Below are 22,528 nucleotides of genomic sequence, written 5' to 3' on the forward strand. Positions count from 1 at the left end.
GTCACCAGGTCATCACGGATCAGCTCACGCCTCCTCGCTCCAGCCTCCAGGCAGATCCACTCTGGCTCCCGCTGCTGTCTCTTGCCTTGGTCCTGGCCCGCAGATCCTGCCTGGGCCTGAGCCAGCTCCTCTCCAAAGTGCCCGAGGTCTGCTCTATTTGGCAAGACAAACTGCATCTGAGCAACGGACATTTACTGTGTTTCCTACTAAGGGCTGAACTCTGTTCTCAGCACTGGAGACAAAGGAATGAATAAAATGAGTACATATTCCAGCTCATGGGGCTCACAGCCTAGGTGAGAGACACCAGCCATGAACGCGTAAACAAGTGATCTAATAAGATGCCTTCGGGTTGGAGAAATACTTTACAAAGTAACAAAACTGGGTGAGGTAGTTGAGGGTGACGGCGTGGAGGCAGGAAGCTGTTCTGGGTGGTCAGGGAAGTCTCTGAGGACATGGCAATTTGAGCTGAGACTTGAATGCCAAAAATGCAGCCATGGGAAAATCTGGAGGCAAGGGAAGTGCAAAGGCCCAGAAGTGGTTTAACAGCCTTGGGGTGGGAACCATCTTGGGGTTTTGAGGAACAGGAAAGAGCCAGTGTGAGGTGATGTGCTGGAGCGGCCCAGAGGGAAGCTGAGTCGGACCTCCTGGACTGGTGAGGCTGGGAATTTCTGTCCAGTGGCCTAGGCTGCACGGGAGGGCCTGGGGCGGGGGGGGGGGGGGGGGGGGGGGGGGGGGGGGGGGGGGGGGGGGGGGGGGGGGGGAGGTCCCTGCTGGTAACGTTGGAGCGGGTTGTGAGTTCATGGATCCCATTAAATTGGACTCACTATATATTTGAAAGTTTCCACTATAAAAAGAGTTTGCTTTTGCATGTGTAAAAAAAATTTTTTTAAATAGATTAAATGCTGATTTTTAATATTATGGCTACTAATTTCTCGGTGGCTGAGAGCAGATGACTGTGTCAGCTAGCAGCAGGGAGGCCTGCCAGAGGCAGCACACAGCACAATAATTCCCCCTCCCCCCCGCCCCCCCACTGTTCGGGTGCCCGCAGCGAGGACGCGTCAACAGCTAGGGTGCGGCGTGCGGCAGGGGAAACTGGTGGCAGAGGACCGGGGAATTCAGACGGGAAAACCAGCCCCAGGAGATTCTGGAAAGTAACTTCAAGCAGGTCCGGCCGCAGCTAACTCGGGACACCCCGCCCGCGCACCCTTCGCAGGTACTCCTGGGGCGTCCAGGCTCCGCCCCCGCCCGCGCTCCCGGGTTTCGATTGGCCGAGCCGCCTCGGGGGCGTGTCCGGCAAGAGTGGGCCTGCGGTCGCGCCCGCAGCCGAGGGGCGGCGGAACCCGGACCCGGAGCGGAAAGCAGCGTCGGAGGGCAGGCTCGCGGACTGGCGCTGGGCAGGGTGCAGGCGCGTGGGGACCCGGCGGAGGAGGTAAGGGCCCCCAGCCCAGTCGGGGCGCTCGGAGCGGGCAGGCTGCGTGCCCGCCGCCTCCAGTCTCCCCAGGCCGCCCGGTCCAGGGGCTCCGGGACTCGGGGCGGGAGGGACGGGAGCGCAGCCAGGGACGCCTCGGACTCGGACTCCCGAGCCGAGGCACGGAGAAGGGCGCTCACTGCTGGGTGGGGGTCCTGGACGAGGAGTAGAGGCTCCAGGGAGAGAGGGGTGAGCGCCGGTAAGGGAGCTGCGCAGTCAAAGCGAGATCCCCGGGAATGCACGACGGGTGAGCAGAGGGGATCCGGAGGCGCCTGCGGTTCTGCGACTTGGGCGACAGGGATCTCCGCAGGCCCGTTTTCCGGTGATGGTTCGGAGAGACCTGGCCTGACGCCATCGTCGTGTGGTCTCACTCCTTGGTCCCGGGTTCCGGGGTCTGCACAAGTGAACCGAGACCACGGCCCCAGTGGACTGGGGAGGTGGGGGAGGGCGGCAGTGCTTTCAGGCCTAGGTCCTCTCTGGCCTCTCTCACTGAGGAGCAATCTGGCCCCTGAAACTTTGGAGTTGGTGACTTTCGGCAGGAGTTGTCAAAGGAAATGGCTGGCTTAGTCTCCCATTTCACAGAGGAAGTCACTGAGGCTGTCCCATAGAGATGGCAATTCCTTCCCAACCTGGAATGAGCTGGAATCTCCTTCCCTTACTCTCTCCCTGAACACGGAAGAGTTAAGCAGGAGAGTGGTCCCATTTGCAGGTGGGAAGAGGAAGGTTCCAAAGTTTGCAAGGTTCAGAGTCACTCTGAAACTTGGTCTCCACAGTCCAAGGAAAATACTTATTTGCAATTTGAACAAAGCTGTTATCTCACCCCGGAGGGTCAAAGGCCGGCAAGGAGGGGAGGATCCTTTCTGGGGTCATTCTTGGCACACAGTTTCCACTTAGCACTGGGGTGTTCTTCCTGGGCACATAATTTCCGCTGGGGGCTGTGCTGGCCAAGAGATGACTAACTTGAGCCTGTGTCTCTGCACCCTTCAGCCCCAAGACAGGAGGTGAGGCAGCCCAGCTGAGCTGAGGGACCTGCCTAGGCCACCCTAAGGGGTCCCTGGGTTGGGCTGGAGGGTGGGCAGGGGGTCAGGCATTTGAAGAGGGGCCCTGCCCCCTGGACTTCAGGATTTCTGATTCTGTCTTCGGTCAAAAACAACAGCCTTTGGCAGCTATGGTTATTTTTGGAGCTGGGCCCTTGGGTAGTAATTTTGTTGATGGAGGAGATACTTTCCCCATTGGGGCTTTTGTGAGGATTAAGTGAGATAATACTTATAATGTGCTTACTGTTGTACCTGGTGAGCTGTAAGCTCTAAGTTAATGGCACCTCTGGTTTATTTTCCTTATTGCTATTTTTTTCACGGAGAAGGGACTTGAGGAAACACAGGCCTGGACAAGGCTGAGGGGCAGCCCCCTCTGGTAGGAGAGGACATTTGGATCATGGCACTCTCCTCAGTGTACTTGGAGAAAAACACACCGTCATTTTGGCCTCTGGACCTTCAGGACTGGCTTCTGCTGGCCCCTCTGACCTTATCTCTTACCCCTCACTCCTTCCTCCATGGGTCAGATTCTAGAGCTGTTCCCAAGGCCCAGAACGTTCTTTCCTCATGACTGACTCTTTCACAGTATCCAGGTTGGCACCAGGTTACTTCCTCACCAGGCCTTGCCTCACCCCCACCCCCACCCTTGCTGTGCCAGGCAGATCCTCTGCCTTTTGCTTGGTGGCACTTAGCACTCACAGTCAGAAATTACCTGTGGATTTACTTACTAGTCTGGCTGCCCCACCATGAAGTCTATTACTGAAGGACCTGTCTGTAGTTCCTTGGTGTAACCTAGTGCAAAGCACAGTAGGACTGTGTCTGGCACATGATAGGATTTACAGTAACTATTTGGAAGGTGAAATCAAGCAGGTGTGGAAGCACAGTGGGCCTGGTTGGGGCTGGAGGGAAGGAGGGGCTGGTGATGAATCAGCCCGGCCCCAGTGAGAAGCCAAAGGATAGTCCAAGGGGCAGTATCTTGACCTCCGTCACTGTGATCCTGGCCAGGTACCTCCCTCTCTTATAATCAGTGTCCCCAGCTGTAACTCTAACAGAAGGGTGGAGCTGGTATCCCTCCTACATCCTACTTTCCAGGGCTCCCAGGGTGGGGCCTCAGACATCTCTCTCAAATCACAAAGGCTGTTTCTGAGTAGAGGAGAGAACAAGTTCCCTAAGGACAGAGCCCTGTGTCAGGGGAGTCCCTGGAGTAGGTGCATTATGCATTTGACAGCACGGGGTGGTACAGATCAGGGTTCTGCAAACTTTTTTCTATATGGGGCCAAATGTAAATATTTTAGGCTTTGCAACCAGACTCTGTTGCCATGTTCCAATGAACTGTATTTAGGAAAGCCAACAATGGATCAGATGTGAGGTAGGTTTGACAGACACCTCGCTTGTCATGCACAGATCCCTGGCCGTCCAGCAACACTTGGAGCATGGTGCCCTAGACCCCAGGGCTCACTGAGCACCCTCAGCCCAGCTCAGGTGGTGGGATCACTTGTGTTCAAGAGGGCCAGCTCAGGAGCCTGGTACCGGAAAGAAAGAAGGAAGGAAGGAAAGAAAAGGGAAAGGGAAAGGAAAGGGTAGCTCTATTCATCTCCCTGCTGTCAGACACTGACCCTTTAGGAGTGTCCATGCTCTGGCAGCAACCTGCGTTCGGAGGCAGCACAGGCACTGTCCCAGGGCCAGAGGCTGGAGGCAGGCCGGTCTCAGGAGAACTGAGTCAGCTCTCCCCTGCCCTGTCCTAAAGGAGAGAGGTTCACTTCTCTGGTGAGAATGGTAAAAAGGAGGATTCCCCATCTGCTTGGGTAAACGGTACCCTAAAAGAAGTCCAAGCCTTGTCAAACCAGGGTGTGACGTTATGGTTGTGGGAAGGGTGGGCAGATATGGAGGGAACCCCAGGAGACAACAGTCTGCCCAGCCCCTCACCCAGCGTGGGACCCGCTGTAGGCTCATGGAGGAGAAGGGCACGCGAGCTTTCTGGATACCCCAGTCAGCACGTGGGATCAGCTCAGACCGATCCCCTTCACAAACACCCCCACCCTCCCTGGGCCACATTTTGTTGCCAACAGCTGGACAGGGGCCAGGAGGACCTGGAGAGAGTCTGTAAATCATCAGCTGGGGACGAGCAGTATGGAGGTTTTGCGTGGGGCATCCTAGTATCCCCACAAGGGACAAGGAGACTGTCGTAGGCCCTCCCCCGCCTGAACCTCTCCCCTCCCTGGGCGCTGCCCTTCACTTCCTCCACGCCTCCCACCTGGGTAGCATCAGGTCAGAGGGGGAACCTGGGCAGGCTGGCCCCTTAGAGCTCACCCAACCCCACAGGGCCAGCTGGGGGGGCGTCTGCTGTCTTCTGTCCTGGTACAAAGTCTGCCTCAGCTGCCAAATGTGTTAAGCCTCAGTCTGTAGCGGTAAGATTGGGTTTTCATCCAGTCCTGCCGGGCAGCCTGACATACAGGTGTGCTTGGCGGGAACAGGTAGCACCCTTTGCTCAGGGCTCCTGGCATCTCCCGTGTCCCTGGACCCTGACACTGTGTGGTCAGGGGAGGCCCCGCCAGGTGACCCACTGCAGGTGCTGCAGGGCACAGCTCGCAGCCAGTAAGCTCAGAGCTCCTGAGGCAGACACTGTCCCGTCCCTCTTTTGTTTTTGAGGACCTTAAATTTAGAGAAGGAAAAAGAAGCCTAACTTCCCACTTCCCAGAATTGGCTGGTTTTGTGATTTTATCACTTTGCTGCTGCTTTTTTTTTTTTTTAAATAAAAGAAAGAATGAGGCACCTGGGTGGCTCAGTTGGTTAAACGTCCGACTTCAGCTCAGGTCAAGAGCTCAAGATCTGTGAGTTTGAGCCTCATGTCAGGCTCTGGACTAACAGCTCGGAGCCTGGAGCCTGCTTCCGATTCTGTGTCTCCCTTTCTGCCCTCCCCTGCTTACGCTCTGTCTCTCAAAACTAAATAAACATTAAAAACATTTTTTTTAAAGAAAGAAAATATCAAAGATAAAGGTGAAGTCTGACTTGATCATTCCCCCCACCCCACCCCACCACCATTCCTGGTCACATTCAGGTCACCCTTCCCCAGGCCACTTTCTCCTGACTTTGGTTTGGGTCCATCATTTTTTTTTAACCTTTAACATACAGTTAAAGTTCAACGGAACAATACAGTTCAGTGGAATTAAGTATATCTCCATTGTTGTGAAACATCTCCCGAATTCTTTTCGTCTTGCAAAACAAACTTTATACCCATTAAATAACAACCGTTCTTCCTCCCCCTCCCCCCAGCCTGGGCAGCCACTTTCTACTTTCTGTCTCTATAAATTTTACTACCTGGCAATGCCTCATGGAAGTGGAACCATACTGTGTTTGCCTTTTTGTGACTGGCTTGTTTCCCTGAGCACAAATGTCTGCAAGTTTCATCCACATTGCAGCAGGATTTCCTTCCTTTCTATGGCAGAACAGTCTTCTGTTGCACATTCTGTTCAGCCATTTGTCCATCGATGGACCTTGGGTTCTTCCACCACTTGAGTATTGTGAATACCACTTAGAGACCCTGCTTTCGTTTGTTCTGGGGTACCCCCAGGAATGGGATTCCTGGGTCATTTCTAATTTTAATTTCTCAAAGAACCTCCGCCCTCTTTTCTTTAGTGCTACACCAACTTACATGTCCAGCAACACTGTGCCAGGATTTCAGCTTCCCCACATCCTTGCCAACACTTGTCATTGCCTGGGGTTTGGGGGCTTTTTTTTTAAATAGACGCTGCCCTCATGAGTGTGAAGTTCCATCCTGCCCATCTTTATTCAGAAATCCAGTCCTTGAACACTTTTGAAATGCTGTATGTCTGCATATAAGTGTCACACTCCACTTGGCAGGTTGCTTTTTCCGCTCAGCACTGGGTGTCTGTTTTCACTCCATGTTGACCCACGTAGACTGGGGAGGTCATAGTAACTGCTGACAGCCTTCCCTTGTACGTGTGGACCTGGCGATTTGATCCGTGCCCCTGCTTCTAGGCGTCTCTGTTGTCTTCACGGCAGGTACGATGGTCCCTGCTCTTGGTGGTCCCTCTCCTGAGCTCTGAGCTCTTCCAGTGCGGCCCTCATCCAGCCCCTCCCAGGGGCCGGAGGGTGGCCTCTGGAATTTTGCCAGGTTGTCTACAGCAGAGACCCAGTAGCCAGTTCTGGCAGGACAGCCCCAGGCTGTCACCAATAATCAGTTAGATTTGCAACACATAGCCAAGATTAGCAACCTAAAAATAGTTGTTCTTTCATAAGGTGGTGTGGGCAGCACTTCTCAGGATGCCTTGTGGTCTGAAGGGGGCAGGTGGTATGTGACTCAGGGGGCCGAGCACCCCTCTTGTGCAACGTGTTTAGCTCCCACACGGGGCCCTGTTCTGGCTTCTCATAGGCGGTCTGACTTACAGAACTGCAGTGCGGTGACCCAGAAATACCACATGTGTGATCAGCTTGGCCAGGGTCATGCTGTGTGTGCATAGTGTTGGCAGTGAGATCAGCTCCTACCTGCTTCCTCTTCAGAAGTAACAGCTGACGGGGCGCCTGGGTGGCTCAGTTTGTTGAGTGACCGACTTTGGCTCAGGTCATGATCTCACGGTTCTCGGGTTCAGGCCCCGTGTCGGGCTCTGTGCTGACAGCTTGCTCAGAGCCTGGAGCTTGCTTTGGATTCTGTGTCTCCTTCTCTCTACCCCTACCCCGTTCGTGCTCTGTCTTTCTCTATCTGTCAATAATAAATAAATGTAAAAAAAAAAAAAGAAGAAGTAACAGCTGACTCATGCATGGTGGGCCCTCTAGGAGCTTTGGAAAGGCTCCCTCACTCACTAGCAACTTACAGAACACCTACTCAGCACTGTTCCAAGCACTGGGGATACTATAGCGAACAAGAAAAGGCTCCTACTCTCATGCAGCTTACAACTGAGTGAGGGAAATAGAACACACATAAGCAAATGATAGATAGACAAGAAAATATTAAGTCCTGATAAGTCCTGTAAAGAACAAACAAAATAGGGTAACATCTTAGAAAAAGGGTCGCCAATTTTTTTCTGTGAAGGGCCACAGAGTAAATATTTTAGGCTTTACACCAATGGTCTCTGTCACCACTAATCATCCCTGCCATTGCAACATGAAAGCAGCCAATGACAATTGTAAATGAAAGAGAGTGACTGTGTTCCAATAAAACTTTATGGACAAAAACAGGCCATGAGCCAGATTTGGCCCTGAGGCCATAGTTTGCCAACCTTGTCCTGGGTTTGGGGAGAAGTTACCTGAGCTGGCGTTGTCAGAGACCCTTTCTGAAGGGAGATGAGAGAGAGCTGAGCCACAGGAGGGAGACAGCATGGGACAGCCTACTTCAGGCAGGCATGACGGTGCCCTGCTGCAGGTTCAAAGGTGTGGCTGTGTGGTGAGCCTCTGGCTCAGTGTGAGAGACAAAAATGGTGAGACTTGCTTATGGGTTGAATGTTAGAGGTGCAGAAAAGGGGAAATTCAAGGATGAGTCCTGGATTTGGGTGAATGGTTCTGTTTATGGAAAAGAAGAGCTGGAGGGAAAAGCTGGGTTTGTGCTGGGCATGTTGAATTTGAGGACTGTCTTAGATGAGTGGGTGAGAAATCATGTGGGCAGTGGACATCCATGCCCGTAGCCCAGAGAGAAGCCAGGACTGGAGGCTTGGCCTGGGGAGCCAGGAGTCTTTGGGTGGTCTTCAAAGCAATGAGTCTGGAGGGTCAGGGGGATGTGTGTGGGGCCTGCATGAGGTCTGGGCCACAGACATTTTGTGCTTGGCAGAGGAGGACAGGGTGGGGCTCACACTCCGTGGAGGAAGGTACCGTCTCCCAGGATACAAGCTCAGGGTGCCCTACTTACTCACAGAGCCTCAGTTTCCCTCCTGTCAATGGGGGATTCTACCTCCTAGGATTGGTGTGAGGACTAAATAAGATAGTCATGTTTGGCACTCAGCATATGGTAGCTGTGTTGATGGCAGCGGTGACAGTGAGCTCACAGGCTGAGTGAGGGGGTTGCAGGTCTGTGATGGCTTGATGGATGGGGGAGACAGTGATGGGTTAGGTATGCAAACACCTGTTGCCTGGCCCTCAGTGTCCTGGTACATGCACCTGCACCCTTCCACCTGCGGCAGGCCCAAAGTGTCAGGTCCTTGGTGCCCCTGGAAGCCACTGATGGGAGTTGGGGCTCAGCTTACATGGACAGCACATTAGGACATGTTCTACCCTGTAAACCAGGCTCCCCAGAGAGTTGAGCCCCTACTACCCACAGTGGTAGCCTGGCTCAGCCACACATCCCATCCCCGGCTGCCTTCCTCATGGCCCTTATTGGGCCATGAATCCCTCTTCATCTCTCCTTAGCTTCTTGTCTAAGAGTTGGCTTCTGGGACACCGAGTGTGTTTGGTTGGGTGGCTGTCTAGGGCCTCTGTGTTACCGTAAGGTAATGAGTGACTTGTCTGGCTAGGTGGGTTCAATGATTTGGGGGGGGATGGGCAGTGTGGTCCCACCACCGCTACCCTCCACCTCCCACTCCGGCGCCCCTTCCCCCCAGCCCCTGCTGTGCCCAGCAGGCTGATGCCTCCCTCACTTGCTGCTCCTCCCACAGCCAGGCTGCCAGAGAAGATGGTGGATTACCTGGCCAACACGGAGATCAATAGCCAGCGCATCGCGGCGGTCGAGAGCTGCTTCGGGGCATCCGGGCAGCCCCTGGCCCTGCCAGGCCGGGTGCTGCTGGGTGAGGGTGTGCTGACCAAGGAGTGCCGCAAGAAGGCCAAACCCCGCATCTTCTTCCTCTTCAACGACATCCTGGTGTACGGCAGCATCGTGCTCAACAAGCGCAAGTACCGCAGCCAGCACATCATTCCGCTGGAGGAGGTGACGCTGGAGCCGCTGCCTGAGACCCTGCAGGCCAAGAACCGCTGGCTGATCAAGACGGCCAAGAAGTCCTTCGTGGTGTCGGCCGCCTCCACCACGGAGCGCCAGGAGTGGATCAGCCACATCGAGGAGTGCGTGCGGCGGCAGCTGCTGGCCACGGGCCGCCAGCCCAGCACGGAGCACGCGGCGCCCTGGATCCCCGACAAGGCCACGGACATCTGCATGCGCTGCACGCAGACGCGCTTCTCGGCCCTCACGCGGCGCCACCACTGCCGCAAGTGCGGCTTCGTGGTCTGTGCCGAGTGCTCCCGAGAGCGCTTCCTCCTCCCGCGCCTGTCGCCCAAGCCCCTGCGAGTCTGCAGCCTCTGCTACCGCGAGCTGGCCACTCAGAAGAGGGAGGAGGAGGAGGAGCAGAGCGTGGGGTCGCCCCGGCAGCCGGCCTACCTGGCCGGGGCCGTCTGCGGAGCATCCAGCGGGGACGATGATGACTCTGATGAGGACAAGGAAGGCAGTGGGGACGGCGACTGGCCCAGCCGTGTGGAGTTCTACGCCTCCGGCGTCTCCTGGTCGTCATTCCACAGCTGACCCGGATCTGCAGCTGTGTGGGAGGGCCTCCTGGGTCCCTTCTGCATCGAATCAGACCCCATTGCCTGTCCCCTGCGAGAACAGAGTGTCCGGGCTGCCCTGCAGCCCCTGGGACCCTGCCCCATGGGCAGCAGGAGCAGTGGGAATGGCTCTTTCTCTCTGGGCCCCCAGGGCCTTTGTGCTAGACATTGGCATCCTTCTGTTCCACTTCAGGCAATTCTCTTTCCAGTTAGCAAATCCCTCTGGAAACAAGTTTATTTCTCAGCCCTATGAGCTGTAGCCCCAGATGACCCCTTGAATTAGACAACCCCGGGTACCTGTCAGGACCAGAGGGAAGGTAGGACTGGAGGGAGGTCCCCTGTTCTCTGAGGACTTGCACCACAGCACCTGCCCCTGGGACAAGGACACCCCCAGGGAAGACTGGGAGTCCTAGAAACCACAGTCTGCCTATGTACCTTGCTGACACCCTTGGTGGCTGGGCCTTGCCAGGCCGGGCACGTGCGCTCACCCTGAGCCAGGCAAGAGAGCCATGCTCTGAGTACCCACCAGGCTTGGTGCAGCCTGACTCCTGGGGATCCAGGGCAGCCTGCCCAGGCCTCTGGCCCCCTCTCACCTCTGTCCAGGCGTCCAAGTGTCTGATGCCTCTCAGTCCAGTCCTCCTGTCTTACTGTGGCTGGGGAAGGCTGCGTTTTCTCTTAGGACTCTTCACTGCAAGTGACAGAAACCCCACCGAGACTGATTTTACAATAAAAAGAACATTTATGGACTTGTGTGGTCAAAAAGTTCAGGAGGATTTTGCTTCAGAGAAGGCTCATGAGGGGCTGAAACCATGCTAGGTAGCAAATGTCAACAACCGTACACCACACTGGGTGTTCCTGGGAGCCCTGGCAGCATAGTGGGGTCAGACATTCACACTACGTGGATGTGCTCTTGGCCAGTTCCCAAGGAAATGTCCCCATCCATCTGGGTACTCTGACCATGGCCCAGCACTCTGACCATAGCCCTGTTCCCTTGGTGTGAGTCATCTAAGTGGATGGACAGCAAGTAAACACAGAGCCACTTGTCCAGCTCTGCCTGGGCCTTCCAGGTTCAAATCTCTCCCGTGTAGCCTCCTGCCTGGCCTGCTCCTGAGGGTGGTGTCATTGAGTGACGGAGCCCCCAGCACAGTGATTGGCCTCGCTCAGAGTCCGTGTGTTGGGGCTGGAGCTTGAAGGCCAGCCTCCTGATGCCTGGCCTGCAGCTGGCCACAGGGTCATGGGTCCTTCAATGGTCTCCTGCATCTGCTTCTGCATGGGGAAGGTCACTGTCAGCCGGAAGTAGTAACTCTGAGGCCAGGAAAGCATCCCCTAGCCCACATGGCACAGTGGGCTCTGGCCAGGGTCAGAGATCTCCAACCCCATTTTCGGAGCCCCAGGCCCTGGGTGAAGAATTGCCCTCTGGCCAGCTCTCGAATCCTTCTGTGCAGATAGAATCCTGAGGGTCTGATTAGAATGCCACCTCTGGTTTGGCAGGTCGCTGGATCCCAGGGGCAGCGAGGGGAGAAAGGGTAAAGTGTGAGCAGCGGGGCCTGTCTGAGGCCTTTCTGTGCAGGCAGAGGGAGCAGGTATGAGAGGGTCAGAGGTCAGAGGTGCTCTAAGAACTTGTTGGTTTTCAATCCCTTGATCTCCCTGAGCCATACAAACTGGTCCAGGTAAGTTCTGCCTGGGCAGAGGGCTCAGGGCAGGACACATCACATGATGAGGGACAACTTCCTGAAGACAGATCAGATACCCTCTCACAACCAGGCCAGGCAGCCCCGTCCCCTCACCGCAGGGCCAGTGCTGGGGCAGGGAGTGCCCTGCCTCCAGCCACCCCCCAGGCTTTTCTGAAAAGGGGTGTGCTGTCCACCAGGCTGCCGGGTTCTCCGTTTTCTCCCCTATCTCCCCAGCAGGTGTGGTCTTGCAAGGCTCTGGAGTGGCCCCTAGTGAAGGCCACACAGCTGACCCTTGCCCTTGGCCACCACCCCACCCCCACACATGCAAAAGGTCAGGCTGAATCGATGCCTCTGCTCTTCACAATGTTCCCTTTCCCCAGAGTGAAGCTTATGTTCTGGCTGCAGGACTGGGTCTGCTGGGCCTCTGTCCCAGCTGTCTCTCTCTCCTAGGGCTTGGCTTACAAGGCCTGGCAAGGACACGGGAACCGGCTGTCCTGCCAGCCAAGTGCTTCCGTCCACCGCCTGGGGATCCTTCCTCCCAGCTGCACAAGGACCCCAAGTGCCTGCCAGAGCTGATCCTTCAGCCCTGGGAGGGGCCTCCCTTCCCCCTCCTCTGGGGAGATGGAGGTGGGCGAGGAGAGGTTCTGAGGACCAGGCCCATGGCTATGGAGCCCCCCATTGCCTGAAGGGCCCTTGTGGCTTCAGCCCTGACAGAAGTAGCTCCAGGTGGAAAGTGAAGTCTCAGCAGTGACCTCAGGGCATTTGGGGACTGACTGACAGGCAGGCCCTCTTAGAGTCTGACCTGCCCCTGGGCAGGGATGCGGTGCTCTTGGAGGACTCTGAGGATGCGGAGGGAGGCCTCTGCAGGCAGGAAGCCAGTGACCCCCTACCTGGAAGTTTTGACTATTGGGATTTTAGATGCTGAGTTTTCTTAAATAGGGCCCGGCTCCGTGGGTGCTGGTCACAACTGCCAGAGGCAGGGAGCCAGGCAAGGGATTGACAGGATTGGAGGAATCATATCCCTCCTTGATGATGGTGGGAGTGGTGGCACTGGTACTAATGGGGACAGAAGCTGCCACTAACTGAGACCCATCTGTGCACCAGTGTCAGAAAGGCAGACCCGGGTTACCTAAGGCCATCCTGAGTCAGAAGGGGGTGTGGCCTGAGTTCTAAGAGAGGGATGGACAAAGCCAGTGGCCAGAGCTCCCAGAACAGCTGTGTGACCAGGGAGGTCTTCCTGGAGAAGGTGGTGTTTGCTTGCGCCTCAAGGAAGTCATGACTTTATCAGAGAGAATGGTAATCTCCATTAGGACTGGGACTCTAGGTCATTTTATTAATTGCCCCTCCTGTCCCTGGCACTGAACATTTGTTGCCTGAATAAATGAATCAAGTATGAAATGGGGTTGAGGGCTTTGGGACAGAAGGGATGATCATGAATTGGCCACTGAGCCTTACCTCTGGAGCCTCCAGTCAAAGGGCTGGATGAGAATTGTTGGCCCTGACCTCTTTCTGGAGGGTTGGGGACCAGCCCCTCCCCACAAACACTGACCTCTGCCCTGTCAGCAGGGACAGGAAGATCCTTTCCACCCCTCCCAGGCAGAGATTTCTGGAGACGTGATGTCAGACCAGTTTGCAGGGGGATGTCACTCAGGTTGGCATCAGGATTTTAGCTGGCCGGGCCTCTCCCCTGTTCTTGAGGACTCAGCCAGAAAGAGGATGCAGGGGACCTCAGGACCACTGCTGCGCTCAGCTACCGGGCGGACTAGGAGTGACTGCAAGGCTGACCCAGTTCTCAGCCAGGATCCTGGAGCTCTTAGGCCATTCTTGCAAACCGAGGCAGCCACTTCCGCTGGCCTATCTCTGACCTGGCCCTGCAGGAAGTAACCCTCCCAAAGGTTGTGGGCAGGGGAGAGGTCACATCTGAGTGGGGCTTTTCACACCTGGCTCCAGCAGGCTCCGCCTGTCTTCCTGCCTGTCTCTGCACCCAGCTCCCATGTCTGAGGGGAGGGGGCCCAGCCCCTCGATGCATATGCTCTGCCTTAGCCCTGAGCAGACTCGGAGACCTGTGCCCGGATTTCAGATCTTGGGGCTGGGTCCACGAGCGGAGGAGGGATTCTGCGTCACTAAACCCAACAGAGCCAGACGCCAGGCTTCTCTTCTCTGACTTCGCGGACTCTGACCCCAGCATCTGCCTTTGTCCATGAACTTGGGTCTCCCTATGGACTCCAGTGCTGTTGCCACCTCTGCTCTGCAGCCTTTCTGGTTGTCCCAGGGCAACCTACAGCCCCTGCTGTGGCTCCCACCCTCCATCGGTCACGAGGTGCCTCAGTAGGCCTGTGCCCAGCAAAGCGGCCTTGGAGTCAGGACTGCTTGAGGGCAGGAGGGCCACTCATTCATCAGTTGCCTACAGCCCTCACGTCCTCAGCAGAGTTCTGCAGATGCCTTTCTTTGAAGGTGGCCTTGTGACTTCCCCTAGCTCCTGGGGGATGATGGCAAGGTGCTGGGGTCACTGGTGTCTCAAAGCCCTGTGTCTGACACTGACTCCACCAGCTTTCCCTAACCAGCTGATCGTGTCTCCACTGGTGCCTGCACCCGGGCCTTTGAGCTGGACACGGAGGGTCTCCTGGCCCTTCCCTTTTCTATCTCTCCCGCTCCCTCCCCCCACCTCTTGTGCCTTTCCAGGCAAGCCAGGCCCAAACCAAGGGAGCCTGTGGTGCACGGGGGCACCAGAGGAGCCTCCTTAGGGCCCTGGCGGGGGAGTAGTTCAGGCAACACCACAGAGGTAGGCATGGGCCAGACCCCACAGGGTAGTCTTTATCCCAGCAGAGAGGGAGCCCGATGCACACACGTGCACACACACAGCCCTTCCGCCCCTCTCAGCCTGCCTCCTCCTTTCCCAGACTCCCCATGTCAACGCCTCAGACTAGCTTTCAGAGCAGTGTGCAAGGGAGGAAGGGAGTGAGGGCGGTGGCGGGGGGGTGTCACACAAGGAGAGTGAAAACCCACGGAGGGTCTCCGGAGCTCCCCACGTTTCCTTCACTGTTTGTGTACCAGGGGCGATGCCCCCCTGACCCTCAAGAGTCAGGGTGAGTGCCAGATGAGAGGCTGTGGCCAGAGCATTGTCTCAGGTCCTTCCAAGAGTCCTATCTCCTGCCAGCTCCCCTCACCACCACAGAGCCCAGCTCTGACTGGAATGTTCCAATGCAGAAAACAGAAAGGCAGGTGGGCAGGCAGGGAAGGAGAAAAGAGGGGAAGTAGGGGAAGACGAAGCCAGACATTTCTGGGCAAAAACAAGGGGAAATTTCAATCCCTAAGAGTGTCACTTCAGGGGGTCCGGCCAGAAGTTCTGACCCCAAAGAACAGACATTCCAGAGAACGGGTTCTGCCCACGGGAGGGAGGGGAGAGGGTGCCCGCAGCCAGGGCTGGTGCTGCCCATTCTTTCTCTGCACAGCTGGGCTAAACAGGACCCCCGGCTGCCCACGGCAACATCCAAGGCTGTGGGAAGCCAGGGTTTCAGGATTCTGGTACCACACACACACATCCCACAAATTTCCCTTTGTGTGTACAAAAGGAAACTTTATGTGGTTTGCAAATTGCCAACATTCTTAAAATGCCAAAAAGCCTTCCTTTGTATCCCAGCCAAGCTTCCTGGGGTCCCCACCCCCACCCGGAAGTAGATGAACCCTCTCAGCCTTGGGCCAAGCCAGCCACTTGCTAATCTCTTTCCCCAGGCCTGGGCTGGAGCTGGTCTAAAAGAATGGAATCAAGGCCCAGTGCTCAGTGAAAGAGAGTCTGGGGGGAGGGAGGGCTGGGCTGCAGTCATCACCCCCAGGACGGGCCCAGGCTCCCCATGCCTTCTGTTCTGCACTCATGTCCTCACTGTGAAACACCAGCCTGTTCACACCTCCTTGGCCCCTGCTGCTGCAGTGGGTTCACAGGGTGGTGGTTATATATGTTGATCTCTACTCCCAATTCCTGGCACAGAGCTCCTGAATACCTTGGAATTTCCCGGGTATTACTGTCCTAATGCAGTACTCGGTGGACAAGACCAAGCCATGCTTAGAAGCTTGGAACTTTCAGTCCCACCCCTCATTCTCCAGGAAGGGGAGAAGTCCCAGAAACTGAGTTAATGATCTATCACGAAGAAGGCTCCATAAAATCCCCAGAAGTACGAGCTCAGAGAGATTCTGGACAGGTGAGCACGCAGAGGTGCTGGAAGGGTGGTGCGCTGGGTGCCCATATACCTACATCTCTTCACCTGGCTGGTCATCTGTATCCTTTATCATATCCTTTATAATAAACCAGTAAATGTATTTCACTGAGTCCTGTGAGGTGTTTTGGCAAATTATCAAGCCCCCAAGGAGGGGATCATGGGAACCCTAATGCAAACGACACCCTGAGACTTGTGATCGGCATTCAAAGTGGGGGCAGTCTTGTCTGTGGGAGACAATGTCAGAACTGAATTGAGTTGCGGGACACCCAGCTGGTGTGGCGGAGAATCCCCCGTGTGCCGTCAGAGCGCTGTGAGTGTGGTAGTGCCCCGAGAAGAAAGGCGGTCACAGGCATTTCTCACACACCTCCGGAGAAGCCCTCTTCCTTGCTTTTGGCCACAGGGTTTGGTACAGCTGAGCCATCCGTACCCCGGCTCTAGAAGTGGGCACAGGACCTGGGTCTGGGTAATCAGCACAATCCGGAGGCCTAAGGGAACCTCTGAGGGCTGTGAGGGTGCGTGTCCACTTCTCCCCTGCACAGAGAGGAGTGGTCCCGCATCACAGCAGGGGGTCGCAGCCCGGCTCTCAGGAGGACCCAGGGAAAGGGAACAGGGGCCCGTATTCATCCCACAATGAGGCTGGGGCAAAGACTCTGCGGATTTCAATTCAATTAGGGAGAAACCCACCCAGCGATGAACAGCTCCAAGATATGAAAACAGAGCATTCAAAAGCACAATGGACACAGTGATTGTTTCCTTTATTCAAGTTACAAACAATGCGACATCTCACTCAGGCTGCCTCACTGTCTCACAGGCTGATTATCACATGAGTCAAAACTCTGAGGAACAAACATGATTCAGATGCAAACCTGATTTGGGGAAACAAAGCCTGTCCAGTCCCCGTCCAGTTAGGACAACAATGATGCAGAGACACTGATTGATCCCTGCAAGGGTGTACTTTCTGACAGTACCTCTGTCCTCCTCTGTTCAGTTTAGGGTACTTTGCACATCGATCTCCTTTCCAAAGGTCAAGGAGTAAGCAGTTAGGAAAATCAATATGTCTTCAGAGCAGCACAAGGAGGAAATTAGTGTGGGCAGGACACGCAGCTCAGAAGTGGGGTCAGTCGGCCATCTGGGGCACTCCCCGGGACCTTTGGGTTTTTTTTTTTTTATTGCAGTCTAACCTACATCCAGTAAAGCACATAGATCTTAAGTGTTCAGCTCAGTGAGACTACACACACACACACACACACACACACACACACACAGGTGCCCACACAAGCAGCACTCAGGTCAAGCACCAAGCATCTCCAGCACACAGAACCTCCCTCAGGCCCTTCCCAAGGGTCCCTGCCTCCAAGGGTGACTGGTGTTCACCTAAGTTTTCCCCTGTTCTTTTTAAACCTCATATAAATAGAATCATATTCTAAGTTGTTGTTCAGACGTCTTTGCTCAAATTCCGTCGGTAGCACTCCCCATGTTGTTGTAAGCATCTGTACTTGATGTTTTGCACTGTGGTAGAATATTCTATCTAGTGGGCCCTCCACCATGGTGTGTCCTCTCTGCTGTGGATGCGCACTTGGGTCGTTTCCAGTTTGGAGTCGTCACGAATTAAGCGGCCGTGACCGTTCCGTAGCCATCTTTGGTGGACGAAGCACAGGTTTCTGCGGGAACGCGATCGGGGTGGCACTCCCGGGCCTCGGGGCATTTGTACGTGTGGCTTTAGCCCGCGCTGCCTGGCGGTCCCCTGCGGTGGTTGAGCCGGTGTGCACCCCCAGCAGATGCGGGCTGCAGATCTCCACTCCTCACCTGCCTCCCTGGCACTGCAGGGTTCTTACTGCAGTGACTCTGGCGGGTCACCTGGCACACAGATCTCAGACCCCAGCCTGACCCCGGAGCTCACCTCAGCCTGCGGGAGGCAGCCTTTCCTTGCGCTTGGGAGAAGCCCGTGTGGGAGGCTGAGGGCGTGCAGGGTTGGGCCTGCTCATGAGATGGAAAAGGAAACCCCAGGGGAGCTGCCCACCAGTGTTACTTTTATTCATTCATGCAGCAAGTGCTTACTGAGTACCCACCAGTTCATTCATGCAGCAAGTGCTTACTGAGTACCTATAGACTGGGGTGGAGGGGGGAGCTGTGGAGCAGACACACAAGAATCCCTCCCCTTGTGGCGCTCACACTCATAAAGAGAGATCGCAAGCACAACTGGAGGGTATATTATACCCTTTCATACCTATGGGGTCTTTCCCAGCACTAGGAAATTCCCAACCAAGAGGGGCGCACAATGGAGACACTCGTGCCTGCCCCTTGTTAGTTCAGCTCTGTTGACGAGCCTTTTTTCATTTGGTTTCTAAAGAATTGATCTCAACACATTCTCCTTGATGTAGATCCTGTAATAGTGGAGTACATGAGAAGGACTGAGTGTGCAGATAACACAGGGAGGGGGAGGGGGAGGGTGGAGTGGCTACGATTTCAGATCCAGTGGCCAGGCGAGGTGTCATTGAAAAGGTGAATTTGAGTCAAAGCCTGAAGGAAGTGAGGCAGATATTTGGGAGAACATCCTGGGCAAAGGAAGCAGCAAGTGCAAATGCCCTGGGGTGGGGATGTCCCCAGGCTGGTGGAGGAGCACGGAGGAGGCCAGTCTGCTGACAGAGGGAAGGAAGAGGGGAGCTGCTAGAGATGTCCCAGGGTGGGAAGATGGAGCAGGTCCCTGGAGGCATCCAAAGGACTTTGGCTTTCTGCAGAGCGAGATAACAGGAGTCATGGGAGGTGTTTTGGCAGAGAAATGGCATGCCTGACTCACCTTTTAGCAGGACCACTGGCTGCCATGAACCAGACAGGGCAGGGAAGGGCAACCTGGGAGCTGCTGAGGAAGTGGGAGATGACGATGGCTTGCACCAGGCTCCACACAGTGGTGCTAAGAGATTAAATACCGATATATTTGCAGGTTGAAGAATCTGCCGGTGGATTGCATACAGGGTGTGAGAAAAAGATGTCAGTGCAGCTGCAAGCATGTAGCTCCTGGTTTCTGAGACAGAGAAGGCTGGGGCCAGCCAGCAACCCGTGGTGGCTGTCTGCTGTGGGTTTGAGTGGGGAGTGTGGGTATCAGGAGCTCAGCTTTGGCAACGTGAAGTTGGAGACTGAGTGCGAAGTTGCGTGGGAAGGACTGAGCGCAGGGGAGAGTCTCAGCTGACAAACGCCCAGCACACGTGGAGAGCTCCATGGGAGGGACCAGAGGCCAGTGGAGGTGAAGACGGGCGAGCAACTGGCCAGGCTGGAGGAGAGCCTGGAGAGCGCGTCAGTGGCCGGCAGGGGGGACCAGCCACGCCAGACACTGCCCACAGGGTCATCGGGTGGCATGAAGACCAAGAACCATCCTGTGTCCATAATGTGGACATCATGTGAAGTGGTTGCCTACAATGTGGCTGCCGTGACAGGAGACCGTTTAGTGGGGTTGTAGGAGCAGAGCAATGCTGGAAAAGACCCAGAGGGAGCCAAACTGGTGAGGTCATCTGAGGAATTCCATTACAGAGGGGAAGAGAGAAATACAGCAGTGGCTAGAGATGGAAGAGGTGCTTTATATATATATATATATATATATATATTCATTTTTGAGAGATAGAGCACAAGCAGAGGAGGAGCAGAGAGAGGGAGACACAGAATCTGAAGCAGGCTCCAGGCTCCGAGCTGTCAGCACAGAGCCTGATGTGGGGCTCGAACTCTCGGACTATGTGATCATGACCTGAGCTGGAGTCAGGCGCCAAGCCGACTGAACCACCCAGATGCCCCAAGAAGTGCTTTATTGGGATATAATTCACATCCCATAAAATCTACACGTTCTTTCAAGTTTGCCATTCAGTGATTGCTAATATATCCCCAAGATTGTGCATTGTTCCCACTGTCTAATTCCAGGAGATTTTCACTGCCCCAGAGTGGAACCCCACACCCATGAGCACTCGCTGACCATTCTCCCCTCCCCCGGCCCCTGACAACCACCCATTTGCCTTCAGTCTCCATGGACTTGGCTATTCTGGACAGTTCACACAAGTAGAATCGTCCGGTATGTGGTCTTCTGTGCCTGGCTTCTCCCACTTAGCATCTTCCCAGGATCATCCCTGTGGTATCACGTATCACTATATAATTCCTTTTTATTGCAGAAGAGTATCCCATTGCGTGTTATAGACAACAGATATACCACATTTTGTGCATCTGTTCATCAGTTGACAGCCATCTAGGTTGTTAACACTTTTTGATTCTTATGAAAATGATGCTAATAGACATTTACATACAAGTTTTGTGTGGACATGTTTTCAGTTCTCTGGGGTATATACTTAGAAGTGCAATTGCTGGGTCATATGGAACTGTGTGTTTATTATTTTTAGGAACTGCCAAAATGTTCAAAGTGGCTGCACCATTTTATGTTCCCACCAGCAATGTATAAATATTCCAATTTCTTCCTGACCTCATTAATACTCCTATTGCCTTTTTTATTTTAGCCATCAGAGTAAGGGAGAAGCAGCATCTCATTGTGGTTTTGATGACTAATGATGCTGACACCTTCTGTGTGCTTATTGGCCAACAGGATATCTTTTTTGGACAAATGTCTATTCAAATCCATTGCCCATTTTTTAAATTGGGCTGTCTCTTTGTTTTTGAGTTCCAAGAGCTCTTTCTATATTCTAGATACTAACTAGTCCCTTATCAGATACATGATTTGTAATTATTTTCTTCCATCCTGTTTTTTCACTTTCTCGATGGTGTCCTTTGAAACAAAAGTGATGAAGTCCCATTTGTCAATTTCTTTTTGTCATTTGTTTTTGTGTCATAAGAAACCATTGGTTCATACAAGGTCATAAAGAGTTATTCCCATGTTTTTATCTGAGAAATGGTCTATTTTGAGCTAATTTTTTATATGGTATGAGATAGGGGATGCCTAGCTCCACTTTTCATACAGTTGTTCCAGAAACATCTGCCAAAAAGACAATTCTTCCCCATGGAATTGTCCTAGTGCCCTTGTTGGAATTTTTGTTGTCTTTTAATATAGAAGAAATAATGCATGTGTGCCTGTTTATGGGCCAAACTCTGCACAGAGTAGGAAATGGTGATGAAGGGGAAGGAGGAGAAAGACTGGAGCAGCAGCCTCCCGAGGGGGAGGGGTGCCCAGAGGAGGGGCTGGCATAAGTCAAGGGCAAGGTCAGGTTGCAGTAACCGGAGGAGATGTTTCGGCAGTGAACTTTCTCTCCCGAACAACAGGCACCACATCTGCACTAGAGAGAAGGCAGAGGAGGAGGGGTGGGAGCTGGGAGAAGAGGTTAGCAGGAGCGGAAGTGGGCTGGGAAAATACAGGACTCTTGCCACAGCACTGCCCTCCCCTCTGAGCTCGGCGACGATGAGCCAAGAGTGAGACCAGTCTGTGTGGTTAGTTGTTCCTTAGGCAGGTGCGGGGCAGGGGTTGGGGTGTGTGGGGAGAGCGGAGGGATCCAAGGCCTCTGAGGGCTGCCTGTGCCAGGGCAGAAGGACAAGGTGCTGGTTCTTTTTTTTTTTTTAAGTTTACTTGAGAGAGAGTGAGCCGGGGATGGCAGAAGGCGAGAGAGAGAATCTGAAGCAGTGCAGAGCCTGACGTGGGGCTCGATCCCACACCCATGAGATCATGGCCTGAGCCAACAGAGAATTGCACGCTAAAGTGCCCGAGCCAGCCAGGCGCCCCCGAACAAGGCTGGTGGTTAGTGGCTGCAGCAAACAGCCCTCTGGCTGAGGATGGTCAGGGAGGAGGCTGTTAGCCACGCACCAGGCCAGTTTGTTACCCCAGCACAAGGAGAAAATGCCTGTGCCCCTAAATCTGATTAGGGAGGGTGAGTGGGAGTCACCATGAGTCCTCAACTTCCCCGTGCTCATTTGTCTCAGCGGGCGTGGGCGGCCACCACAGAGCACCAAAGACTGGGCACTCATCAACCAGGGACTTGTACATCACGAAAACCATGGACACTTACTGCTCACTGGAAGCTGGAAGCCCAAGATGGAAGTGCCAGCGTGGTTGCATTCTGGTGAGAACCCTTGGCTTGCAGACAGCTGTCTGCACAGAGAGCTAGTGAGTGAGGTCTCTGATGTCTCGTCTCGTGAAGGCACTAATCCCACCATGGGTGTCCCAGCCATGCCCTCCTCTAACCCTAAGTACCTCCCAAAGGCCCCGCCTCTAAGTACCATCACGCCGGGGGTTACGGCTCCAGCATATGAACTTGGGGAGCACACGACTCAGTCCACAACACCATCCAGCCTGCTCTTGACCTCTAACAAGGACCTCAAACAAGCCCAGATCCTGAGCTGCAGGCCAGAGAAGGGACAGAAAGAGGTTCCCAGCCCTTTACAGGAAAAAGTCCATATCACTGGCAACCCAAGTGGAAAAGAAAAATCTTTCATCTTTATATTTTCTGTTGTGTATTTTAGAGAGTTGTGATGCCTGATACGGTAACCACTGGCCACATGTGGCTTGACATGTGGCCAGTCCGAAAGGAGATAAGCTGTAAGTCTAAAAACTGTACACCAGGTTTCAAAGACTTAATCTTTTAAAAGAAGGAAAATATCTCGATAATTGTTTATATCAATTACATGTTGAAATGATAAGATTTGGTATATTTGGTTAAGTTACATTATTAAATGAATTTCATCTGT

General features: G+C 54.3%; 1 protein-coding gene across 3 annotated transcripts; it reads left to right on the forward strand.

The window, feature by feature from the left end:
- Nucleotides 1–236: 236 nt before the first annotated feature.
- On the forward strand, nucleotides 237–22,528 carry PLEKHF1 (pleckstrin homology and FYVE domain containing 1). 3 transcript variants are annotated; one of them, XM_029924998.1, is made up of 3 exons: nucleotides 237–293; nucleotides 1,214–1,429; nucleotides 21,764–22,528. In XM_029924998.1, the coding sequence occupies exons 1-3, from the start codon at nucleotides 247–249 to the stop codon at nucleotides 22,311–22,313; spliced, it is 813 nt and encodes a 270-aa protein (XP_029780858.1). In that variant the 5' UTR covers nucleotides 237–246; the 3' UTR covers nucleotides 22,314–22,528. The 3 variants fall into 3 exon arrangements, with proteins under 3 accessions (XP_029780858.1, XP_029780856.1, XP_029780857.1); XM_029924996.1 differs by lacking the exons at nucleotides 237–293; nucleotides 21,764–22,528 and adding exons at nucleotides 393–652; nucleotides 9,105–10,725 and having other exon boundaries at nucleotides 1,049–1,429; XM_029924997.1 differs by lacking the exons at nucleotides 237–293; nucleotides 1,214–1,429; nucleotides 21,764–22,528 and adding exons at nucleotides 393–652; nucleotides 9,105–10,725.

Source organism: Suricata suricatta, chromosome 16, assembly GCF_006229205.1.
Source record: "Suricata suricatta isolate VVHF042 chromosome 16, meerkat_22Aug2017_6uvM2_HiC, whole genome shotgun sequence".
NCBI lineage: Eukaryota > Metazoa > Chordata > Mammalia > Carnivora > Herpestidae > Suricata > Suricata suricatta.